The following is a 12236-nucleotide window of genomic DNA, read 5'->3' on the forward strand; positions in this document are numbered from 1 at the left end:
TATGGTGAGTTAGTTAGCAATTATTTTTAATTTAGCACCATATGGATTATTTTCATTTCAGCGCCAGAGATAACCGAACAACCCGCCTCCCCCTAAATATTTAAGTACAAATTTGTTGACCCCCTCCCTCACCCAGGCCCGGTCAACTATTTCCGCAGTCGACTGTAGGTACTACAGCGAGCTGCAAAAGGCCATACCCACGTTATGAATGAATTCATGCACTTGTGCAGCTGTGTGTACATACAGAGGTTATTTATTGTTTTAATTGTGATTTATTTCACAAAAAATAACGACTCGTAAATGCTTTAGCGGCTAATACTGATTATTGCTCGTATAAAATAAATGCAATCAGCAATCGTCCCATTAGACATCTCGTACGCACTTTTTGGTGCGTGTGAGATGCCTAATAATGATCTACCTGATACCAAAATGTAATATTGGCGCGCATCTCACGCGCGATTAAGACGTTTCGACGAGCATGAGCGATCTTCAAGCTCGTATCAAAACCAGTTCAAATCCATAATAAATTGATTGGATCGAGCTACATGTCTGTTTTTAGACGAAAATTGACATAATTGTATCGTTGTAGTAAATACTGCAAATAGCTGAATAAACCAAAAAATTTACTCAAATTGTATCTATTTGGCAGGTTTCATCATCATCATCATCATCATCATAACTTAAGAGCTTTGCTCTTGTCGGTCGAGTAATCGCCAATCATTCCTTTCTTGTGCCAGTCTTTTAATTTCCTCATACGATGTACCTATCATTTTTTATTTGGCTAAGATAAGTTATTCTAGGTTTCCCTTCTTCTCTTATCTTTTCAATCCTGCCTTCCAAGATGTTCAGGAAAAACTTGTCATGCCGTATCAGGTGTCCTATACCATCATGCCTCTCCTATTTCTTATTGTATTTTTGGCAGGTTTACGGTAAGCAATTTAAGCTTAAGTAGGTAATGAAATGTAAAATAAATTATCATACCTATTGTATACCTATATAACATACCTATATAAATTATTATTTCTAAATATCACATTGTTTATCAAAAATGTGATATTATTAATTAATGATTGTGTTTATCAGTCCGTATATAAAAGCATGGCGGTCGTATTTCAGGCATTTTGTAACGTTAAAATGATCTTGAAAGTCTTATTGCTGTTTTGCTCAGTTTATGTGACTGCTGGAAGACACGGTAAGAAAACTTTAACTTAGGAAAACACTAAACTGTTTGGACGACAACGGTTTCACTCACTTGAATTTTTAGTCGCTATTGGCGACAAGTTTCGGGCCCTTCGGGGGTCCTTCCTCGGGCTCGAGTGCTCCGTTGTAAACCGTTGTCGTCTAAGCAGTTTAAAATATGTCTCACGAAAGTTTAATATCGATTAGGAAAACACTGTGTGAATCTAGATTTTTGTTGTAGTTTTGATACTTGTCAAAATACAGTTTTTTTAATAATAAGTTTTCGTGCTTTCATAGCCGAGATAAACTAATCGTAATATAAAACTTTCTGGTAAGGGTTTAAAGGGAAGGAAATCGTGGTAACTTTCAATATCCTTGTTTATTTTTAAATATGTAGTAAGTGAATTATTGTTATTCGGTTTAAAGATCTTTATTTCTGAAAATAATAACAATAATTCACTTACTTGAGAAAAGAAAACATTTACATGCGTAACTTAGCTATGGTACTTAATCTAAGCTTAAATCTAAACTAGTGAGCGTAAGCATTAATGCAATCGCAAAACCATACAATTCTTTTGAGAAATAAATATCTTTAAACCGAATAACAACAATTCACTTACTGTAATTGTGTAATTTAACAAAGTGGTTAATATTGCAGTACAAATAGATGAAGTCTTCCCAGTCACACTGAAATGGCCGGCTACGTACTCTGTCGAAGCAACAAAATATTATATGTCATCTGGTTTGATCGAAAACTTTAAATACTGGTAAGATTATAATTTTTATGAATTATACAGTATGTAACTGAACGAAAAGCAATTACTCAAACCTTTTAAGGTCATACTGAGCAACTTTTACTATGCTATGGGGTTGGTCCCGTAGTAAAAGTTGCTTAGTATGACCTAAACATTAACCGGTTTGAGTAATTAATTGCTTTTCGTTCAGTTATATACTGTATATTATATATTTTTTTGCGCGTTCGTTGGTATTTAAGTATAGAATAGTTACCTATACAAATAGTTTGTAATATTAAAGTGTCGCAAAAATAACTACTTATATCGACCTAGGTCTACCGGGTTTCGCCGGTAACAAGAGCAAATAATTTAAACATTGATTGTACTCATCAAACGATAAAACTTTTATCCGAGAACTTGTAAAAATTATGAAGTCTGTAGATTTTCACTTTTTCGTGCAAATTACATATTAGGTATTTTCAATGTACGCTATCATCAGTATAACTGAGGTCGCTTTGACATGCTACAAACAAAATAAATTTTGTAATAACATTGCGTTAGTTTACAAAAATCAAAACAGGCTACTACAGTACTTAAAAGTCGCTGACGTGAACAAATTATTTTCTGTTTAAATAGTACAATCTACAGTTTAATTCATTACTCCTGTTACAGGCCACTTCCCACATATAAATATTAGTACTATAGCAATTTTAGTAGTTGTAAATATGTACCATAAATATTATATCTACAGTGTGGAAAGATAAGTCGGGCCCTGGAGGGAAACTACCTTAAATCCTTAAGCTGGCTCATTTTACTTAATGGAGTTATTCCTTTATTTTTAAAAAGAAACAAAACTGCATTCAAAGTATTTTTCTTGTTTTCTTCGATATGGCTTGTCTAAACAAATCTTGAGTACTAAAATTACATTTTATGGATATTTTGTACGACAGACGAGTTTAAGACCTAATGTTTCTTGGAGAAATGTTATCATTAACATTAACTGTATCGACTAGTAGAATAAAATTGCTGGTTTTTATTTTTTGGAATTTTTAGTCGGTTCGAGTCCCGGCCGAGGCAAGCGAGTTTTAGAAAATCTTTGAATGCAGTTTTGTTTCTTTTTAAAAATAAAGGAATGTCTCCTTTAAGTAAAATGAGCCAGCTTAAGGATTTAAGGTAGTTTCCCTCCAGGGCCCGACTTATCTTTCCACATTGTATAAGTTATACTTATAAGTATACATAAATAATGTTTTCATTTCTCATGCTCTGAAAGAAGCTCTGTTTTAAAAGGTGTGCAGACAATGATACGTTTCTGATCTAGAGCATTTTATGTTCCAAGTACGATTTCTTTATTTTTTTATTTGTTAGAGGTGACAAGATATTAGCAAAATATTATTCGATCCCTTCACACCACAAGAAGAATAATCTTGGAATAATAACACTTAGAAAGAGCAGTGAAACTAGGACACCTTCTAATTTTTCAATTATAACGGAATACATTAAAATAGTTATTTGTACAACAAGAGATCAAAGTTTGATATTTCTTCGAGTGCTTATTTTGAGTCCCGTGCAAGCGAAAGATTCTATACTAGATTCACGAGCGTAGCGAGTGAATCTAATTTAGAATCTTGAGCGTAGTAAGGGACTCAAAAGCGCACGAGATGTAAATAACTTTGATCTCGTGTAGTTCACAAAACTTTTCACCTCAGCAGCCAGAACATATTAGACAACCTGAAAAATGTATTCCTTCTTCATCACTTACCTATTCACTCATGTTTTCTTAAGGTATACCAACAATTAAGTTTTCACCTCAGCAGCTCGAACAAGGGTACTTTGCTACTTAAAAACAGTGAGCAAAATGCGATTTTGCTCACTGTTTTTAAGTAGCAAAGTACCCTTGTTCGAGCTGCTGAGGCGAAAAATATATTTATATATTGTTATTTATTAACAGGAGATCATCTACGAAGTCGCGCTTGGAAGCCAATAATGGGGCAGCAATTAAAATCACAATAGGTTCTAGAAAGGGCAGAGGAAAATACGAGGTATAAATCATATCATAGAGTTTACGTCTAATTAATACAAGTATGTAATAAAAGTAGGTAATAGTAGTGTCTAAAATCTCAAGTTAATTTGAAACTTCCTTATATTATTGATGTAAATTAAATTCTACAAGGAACAAAAAAACTTAAGTTTTAATTTCTAGTTTTTTTTCCTCCTACACAGATTCATCCTGAGACAACAGAGGAAGAGACCAACAATATGGTTTGTACTAAATACGAGCCAATGGCTTTTAGACCAGAAGATTTTTTACCCGCAATACGTGATCTCAGTGAGCAAGGTTAGAGGAACTTTTGATTTTCATGTTCAGCCTTTTTTGCCTTGGAAGCATTATTTATTTATTTACTCACGCCACTCGCCTTTTTTGACCTCTCTTAAACAACGGTTGCATAAAATACTATTATAATATTATTTATGATAGGGTGACGGCTACACTTATTGACCACTTCATAGTAATTGGCCACTTCGTCTTATTGTTGTGGCCGATTACTATGTATTGTAGTAGTGGCCAATAACTGTAGCAGTCACACTATTGACCATACATAATGTATATTCCTAATATCATATATTTGTTTTACAAGGTTCTGAAAACATAAAAGGCATCGATTGCGTCAAATTCACAAATGAAGGGGAAACGAGACCACTAGTTGAGAAGACATTATGGGCCTACTTTGAAAATTGCACCGACTATTGGATTCCCGTAAGGTAAAAATGCCTTACCTACATTGATGGATTTACTTTAAATTGGATATCATCCTACTTTAATATTTACTGTAAACTCATAGATACCAAGCACATTGAACTATTTTTACTACGTATAGAACCGGCACAGAGAATCAGTATTTTGCGCCATGAATTGTTGTTTTGACAACCTTGCGACCTAAACGCGTAATCACCATCAATTAAACGGCGCTTACGATGTTTTGGTCGCGTGGTATAGTTTGCGATTGCGACAATTTCATTGTTTGGTATGGCTTCCCTATAGTAATAATAGCTAAATGAGAAAGCATTTTAAAATCCTGACAACGCACGTCCTACGTAGCGGCATTATTCATAAACTTTTATCTCTTAGAAACAATTTAACAGAGGTTTGTAAGAGGTTGCTAAGTTTTATGAATAAAGTGGATAGTGCAAGTCCTAATAACTTGACTTTTTGACAATTTAACAGAGTTCAAGCATATACTCGTAGCTGCAAATTTTGAAACTCATTTGTTAGGTGGTTAAAAGCACTGCAGAGATAGTTAAAAATAATTATTGTTGTTCTTCTTTATGATTTTAGATACAAAACCAAGGAGGTTGATGATTGGCATGGATATTTAAACAATTACGAGATTTGGGATTTTTATAACTTTAACAAAGACATTGATTTGGATGTTTTTAAACTGACGTGTAAGTTGACGTAAATTAGAACATTTAACAACATTTGTATCTACGTCAAATATATATAAACTAGCTTCTGCCCGCGACTTCGTACGCGTGGATATGTATATTGGTGGTTATATATTCTACATTAGCTTAGAACATTATGCAGCAAAAGATAGCAGTAGGGACTGTTAATCATTTGTTAATTATTATACACAACCTGGCTACGAAGTTTCAAGCCCCTAACTGAATAAAATTGTTCTCGATATAATTACCCTCTATTGCATTATTTCAAGTCCACTATTTAGTAAAATCTACTACCTAACTACCTATTTACAAAGTTTGAAGTTCCTAGCTTCAAATAAAATTTGAACTCTCTACCAACTTTCAACCCCTTCTTAAACCCTTTAGGGGATGAAGTTTTAAAAAAGCTGAAATTACTTTTCATTTATTCTAATAATATGCCTTTATACAACGATTCAAGTCCCGCACTCAAATAAATGTTTGACTTCCATACAAATTTTCAACCCCTTTTTTACCAACTTGAGTAATGAATTTTCAAAAATGCCTTAATTACTTTTCTTGTATTCTAATAATATGCCTTTATACAAAGATTCAAGTCCCGCACTCAATAAAATATTTGATGTGCATACAAATTTTCAACCCCTTTTTCACCACCTTGGGGGATGATTTTTCAAAAACACTGAAATTACTTTTCTTGTATTCTAATAATATGCCTTTGTACAAAGATTCAAGTCCCGCACTCAAAAAAATGTTTGGTCTCCATACAAACTTTCAACCCTTATTTAACCCTTTTAAGGGATGAATTTTAAAAACGCTGAAATTACTTTTTTTCTAGTCTTATAACATGCCCTTATACAAAGATTTAAATCGCGCACTCAAAAAAATATTTGATGTGCATACAAACTTTCAACCCCTTTTTCACCACCTTGGGGGATGAATTTTCTAGAACTCTGAAATTAGTTTTCTTCTCTTTTATTATAATACCTTTTTACGAAGTTTCAAGTTCCTAGCTTACAATAAAATTTGAACCCCAAAACAAACTTTCATCCCCTTTTTAACCCTCTTAGGGGTTGAATTTTTAATAATGTTCAATTAATGTTAATTTGTTATTTTATGTTACGCGAAACATAAGAAGTTTCAAAGAATTTGTAATGGATTCCATCTCAACCCCTTTTTAACCCTGCTAGGGGATGAATTTTTAAAATTGAAATTACTTTTCTTGTATTTTAATAATATGCCTATATACAAAGTTTCAAGTCCCGCACTCAAAATTTTTTTCGATCTCCATAACATTTTTCAACCCCTTTTTCACCACCTTTGGGGATGAATTTGCAAAAAAGCTGAAACCTGTTTTCTGGTATTTTTATAATATATCTTTTTACGAAGTTTAAAATTCCTAGCTTAAAATAAAACTTGAACCCCGTACAAACTTTCATCCCCTTTTTAACCCCCTTAGGGGTTGAATTTAAGGGATCGCATTCTCAAAAGTCTGGATCACGTGTGGCTGTAAATCAGCGTGTATGTTACAACCGTTCAATTTCAAAATCTATGCTATCTTCGTAATTAGCATTTCCCACCAGGCTACGGCTACATAGTTCACGTCGCGTCGGCTACGTTATATTTTAATTTTGATCCCATTTTTGTAATTAGCGTCTCACAAAACCATGGAAACGATACCCATATTGATATTTTGAGATTTCAACACCATTGCACCCCCACCAGGGGGATGATTGTTCACTTCGGCTACGTTATAATTAATTTTGATGCCATTTTTTGTAATTAGCGTCTCAAAATACTATGAAAACGATACCCATATTGATATTTTGAGATATCAACCCTATTGGGGACTTTTCCCCCTCTTAGGGGTTGAATTTTCAAAAAATCTGAAACACGTGTTTACTTATTTATCTTTAGGAATACTCCTGTGAAATTTGGAATAAAATAGTCTAACTAATCTTGTTTCCCCATACAAACTTTGGACCCCCATTTCAGCCCTTTAGGGGATGAATTTTGAAAAATCCTTTCTTAGTGGACCCCTCGATCTTATAAGGAACCTATTTGCCAAATTTGGACTTTCTAGTCCTAGCGGTTTGGGCTGTGCGTTGATTTAAGTCAGTCAGTCAGTCAGGTCTTTCACGTTTATATATATAGATATTTCTTGTATAAGTACTAGAAATATGTATATAATATATTTTTATTCGTTACTAAGTAATATATTTTAATAGATATCCACAATGTTTTCTTTAAACTACCATTGCGGTGCCGAAAACTTGTACCGTTTATTTTACAGATAATTGTACAACCATAAAACTGCGTAAAAAAGCTGCGAGTAAATCCAGCGATAACTATCTCCTAACTTTAAATGCCGAAGAAATTAAGATATTTGATGATGCATTTTCTACGTAAGGACTATTTTATGTTATAAATAACCTAGATACTATGGTACCGTAAAATGGGGTGAGTAGGGTCAAAACTGAAATTCAATCCTCGATAACATTCTATTTTTATATTTGAAAACTGAATGGTGTATATAATAAGTGTTCCAGACGTTTGTATTTTAGTTTTTATTTTATTTTGGGTAGTTCCATTTCATAACTTTGACGATAAAGAGGAAAACCCACCTCACCCCGTAGTGCCTCGTATTTGGGGTGTGAGGGGTTTTCATACAAAGGTGATTTTGGAAGATTGTTGGATCGATTTTTTTTTATTATGCGTATTAATATAGCTCCATTTTGAATTGGAATACATTATTTTTGTAGCAGTAGCCTTAAAATCCCTTCTCACCCGCCTCTCAAACCTTCTCTCCCCATTCATAACCCACCTCTCCCCGCGAAACCTACTCACCCCGTTTTACGGTAGTGATTTTTTTTACCTACAGAACAATGACTGAATAATAGAGTAAGTACAATGGACTTGAATTAGATTTGTATATACAATAAATGTTGCATAATGGGTTAATTTAATATGTATTCTTGAATTTCCTAGGTATATGCGGCAGTTTGGAAAACAATATGCCAATAAGGAAGAACGTGAAATGAGAAAACGTAATTTCTACAAAAGCTGGAGGTAACGTAACATTTGAAAATAAGTTAGGTACTGTGTCGGTATATTGATAAATAGATTTAATTATTTGTAAATTATAATAGTATGTATATTATATAGTTATTTCTGAAACATTCGTTGGGCTTTTGCAAAATGTACCACTTTAAAATTTCATACTATTATATCTTTAAACTAAACTTATGCTAAACTTCTTTTCCAGGCTAGTAACTAGTACAAATAATAAAAATATGGGCTATAAATTAGCACTAAATAAATTGTCCGATCGTATTGACGAAGAAATTTCGAAGTACAGAAGTCCAAAAAGTGACAAACCTAAAACCGGAAACATACCTTTTCCTTACTCAGAAGAGGAAATTAAAAAAATAGCAAACACTGTACCTAAGGAGTACGATTTGAGGGTGGAAGGCCTTGTAGGTCCTGTGTCGGGTAAGTTGCTGAATGAACCCCACAGCTAGAAAAATTACATCAAATACACTCAACAACCTAATGGTAGTTTATGTGAGAGTTACATAATGAAATGACTTGCATATCGGCTCGTTTCAATTTAGTTCAATTTATTTATTTGCAACCACAAGTATAAAACACATGAAACTGAATGTTATTGGCCACTATATAGTAAATGGCCTTTCCCAACAAATCAGAAAGAAACAAGCCAATTGAAACCTTATTGTTAAGAGCGGCCAGTGTAGTGTGTGTTATGTAGTGTAATTAAATATATAGGTAGGTATTACTATAGCAGTCACCCTATAACTGAAAGACGAATGAATTTCAGATGCGTTAAATGAAGGATGCGAGTCTAATTGGGCCTTTGCTGTTACGGCTGTCGTGGAAGGTGCCCTGGCTCGGAGCAACGGAGGTACTTGGATGAAACTAAGTGAACAAGCTCTCATAGATTGCTCTTGGGGGTAAGTTAATTTTGACTCTAAATCTTTCATGTCTACTTATAAAGCGTATTGCACAAATATATTTTGATCATAAAAAATACTATTTTCTAATTTCACAGATACGGAAATAAAGGTTGTAAGGGTGGAAGTCCTACGAAGTCTTACTCGTGGATAATGAAGCATGGATTACCCTTACAACAGGAATATGGCCAATACACTAATAAGGTACCTATACATACAAATGTGAAATAATCTACGGGACATATTTTTGCATATTTTTTCTTCTCTCGTGCATGGGTTTGTGTTTGGGTCCTTTGGACACCTTACACGATATTACTGACAAATCTATTAGCAACTCTTTTGATAGTCATGTCATGATCAGTACTTGTAAGGTACGCTAATATAAGGAAACCGGCAACCGTCTTTGAATTTTTTTATGCTTTACGTTTTAAATTTATTTTCTTTGTTTCAGAATGGATTTTGTAATTTGCAAAATATGACGAAGACGTTCAAAATCAAAGGATACACGAATGTAATTCCTAACAGTGTCGATGCTCTCAAGGTACCTCATTTGTTATATTTATGTTTGTATCATTCATAGTGATTAACTAATTTACTATCTGCTGGATGGCAACTTGAATAAAAAACTAAGAAAAGTGATACCGTAAAAATATAAAGCTTTGCCCTTTAAACATATCTTTGCCCGCCGCGTCACAGTTCACTAAAAGCATAATAACTTAAAAGTAGTTAGATACACTTTCTAAAGAAAGTGAAGATATGGTAAATGGCAAAGTTTATACTTTTACGGTAGCCTAAGTACTCAGGGTTTTAAAGGCCTGTAACTATTGGTCTGACAATTAAGGTAACCGTCCATTTCCAACCGCAGCTGCACTACTGTTCATTTTACTATGAAAATTGACAGAAACAGCGATGCGTTCAGTACCAGTAGTGCAACTGCGGTTACACACGAACACAGAAGTCATATTTCGGCAGCGGCTTTTCGTAAGGCAGAGAATACTTTGTCTCCTTTGAATCCAGATTCTGGAAAAACGAAATTTTATCCTAACATAATAATTAGTCATTAAGAATCAATGTTGCCAACGCCTATTCACCGTAAACATATGAATGGCATAATACCGTAAGATTTATAAAACTTTGTCCTTTAACATAACTTAGCCCACAGCGTCACAGTTCACTTTCTTCAGAAAGTGTATCTGTAACTACTTTTAAGTTATTTCGCTTTACTAAACTGTGACGCGGTGGGCAAATTTATGTTAAAGGGCTAAGTTTTATACTTCTACTGTATATTATACTGTATTATTATTATGCATGCATTGCATGCATGTTGTGTTATGGTATTGTTGTTATCGTTTACTGTAGGTATTGTTCTAATAATTGTTACAGATCGCTTTGATCAACCACGGCCCTATATCGGTTAATGTAAAAGGTGGCTACGGCTTGATGATGTATGATGGAGGCATTCTTTACGATGAAACCTGGTAAATACACCTTTAGTCTTCTCATCTAACACGTAAAAGTTGGGAAGCTGCAGAAATAGTTACCCCCCCCCCCCCCCCCCCCCTCCCGCAAACAACTTACATTTAGAGTGCTTTAATGTCTAGATATTTATTTCCCGATATAATAATAAATAAATAAATAGTATGGGATAATACAGAAAATGACCTAGCGTCATAGTAATTTGAAATGTCTATAGTCTTACCTTTGAAATGAATTTGATCTTTCGGAACAATGAAATCGTTAAAAACGTACGTGGCTTGATGCGAACCGGCGTCTCCAGTTTACGCAGCTAATCCAATGATGTCCATAATAATTATGGAATTATTAATATTGTCTTCGGTTACCGCGATAGTTACTCATGAAATAAAACTATTAAAACAGATTATATCGCGTATATTGAATTTATTCTCCATCCCGACGTTTCAAACCCTTTACAGCGTTCGTGGTCAACGGATGATACATGAAATATAAGCGATATAATGCGTTTTAATAGTTTTATTTTATGGAATTATTCTTAAATAGAAAGTAGTCTAGTCTCTGGCTCAGGATGACATTATTGATGATGTAATGTTTCAATATTGAAATTAATCTTCTCTAAATTTCATTTCAGTGACAAAGATGATAAAGAAGTAAAGATCCCTATGACCTTAGTTGGTTATGGTGAAAAAGACGGCGATACATTCTGGATCCTCAAAGAGTCTAACAGTCCATACTGGGGTATCGACGGTTATGTCTACATATCTGCTAGAGATAATAACTGCGGCGTAATGAATGAAGCTACTTATGCTATCGCATAAAAAAACAACCAAAAACATAATCTAACGACTAAACTTCTCTATGAGTTTACCGAGGTTGCTTAGATTAGATGATAATATTATATTAATACACGTGGAATGTAACTAGGTTAAGCAAATGAAAATATACCTACTTATTATAGCATTTTATTGTTGCTTTTTATTATTTTTTCTATAAACTCAGAAATGTAATATAAAATAACTATTCCCCTTTTCATACTATCTCTACTATCCCAACTAATAGTAGTAGTAGTTATTTATTTATCGTATGGCATATGTACATGTCACTGGATTACAATGTCAAAGTTAAGGTTGTAAGAAAATCTTAGTTAGAATTTCGCCCTTCCCAGGTACGCGACTGCTTCATCTGACAGGGTCTTAAAATCGTCTACTTGGCCTGTGTATCTAGTAAGGGGGCATTCCAGAATGATGTGGTTGATGGTCTGATCTGGGTGCCCGCAGTTACAGGCAGGAGAGGAGCTCCAGCCCCATTTATACCAGTGATGGCCGCAGTTGCCAAGTAGTAGTAGTAGTATTGTACAAAAAGACATATTAAAAATAACATACAAGTAGTGAGAAGTACAAAGGCGAACTTATCCCTACTACTAATACCCTTACCCTTA

The 12236-nt window shown here is 34.0% G+C and overlaps 1 protein-coding gene and 1 long non-coding RNA gene across 2 annotated transcripts; both read left to right on the forward strand.

Annotated features, from left to right (window-relative positions):
* Positions 1 to 1866: 1866 nt before the first annotated feature.
* On the forward strand, positions 1867 to 4242 carry LOC134649267 (uncharacterized). Its single transcript, XR_010096943.1, has 3 exons — positions 1867 to 1946; positions 3862 to 3952; positions 4134 to 4242. It is a non-coding gene; the product is annotated as an uncharacterized LOC134649267 (long non-coding RNA).
* A 3433-nt stretch (positions 4243 to 7675) lies between these two features.
* On the forward strand, positions 7676 to 11616 carry LOC134649090 (procathepsin L-like). The gene is made up of 8 exons (XM_063503807.1): positions 7676 to 7756; positions 8340 to 8420; positions 8617 to 8843; positions 9190 to 9322; positions 9421 to 9526; positions 9774 to 9863; positions 10706 to 10800; positions 11430 to 11616. Exons 2-8 carry the CDS (start codon positions 8344 to 8346, stop codon positions 11614 to 11616), a joined length of 915 nt encoding a protein of 304 aa, XP_063359877.1. The 5' UTR covers positions 7676 to 7756; positions 8340 to 8343.
* Positions 11617 to 12236: the final 620 nt, after the last annotated feature.

This window comes from Cydia amplana, chromosome 6 (assembly GCF_948474715.1).
Source record: "Cydia amplana chromosome 6, ilCydAmpl1.1, whole genome shotgun sequence".
Taxonomy (NCBI): domain Eukaryota; kingdom Metazoa; phylum Arthropoda; class Insecta; order Lepidoptera; family Tortricidae; genus Cydia; species Cydia amplana.

Excerpts from the sequence above, each read along its gene's own strand:
- LOC134649090 (XM_063503807.1), top strand. The coding sequence starts at position 8,344 with ATGCGGCAGTTTGGAAAACAATATGCCAATAAGGAAGAACGTGAAATG. Across the intron at positions 8,844-9,189 it reads CCTTGTAGGTCCTGTGTCGG|ATGCGTTAAATGAAGGATGC; the intron begins GTAAGTTGCTGA and ends AATGAATTTCAG. Across the intron at positions 9,864-10,705 it reads ACAGTGTCGATGCTCTCAAG|ATCGCTTTGATCAACCACGG; the intron begins GTACCTCATTTG and ends TAATTGTTACAG.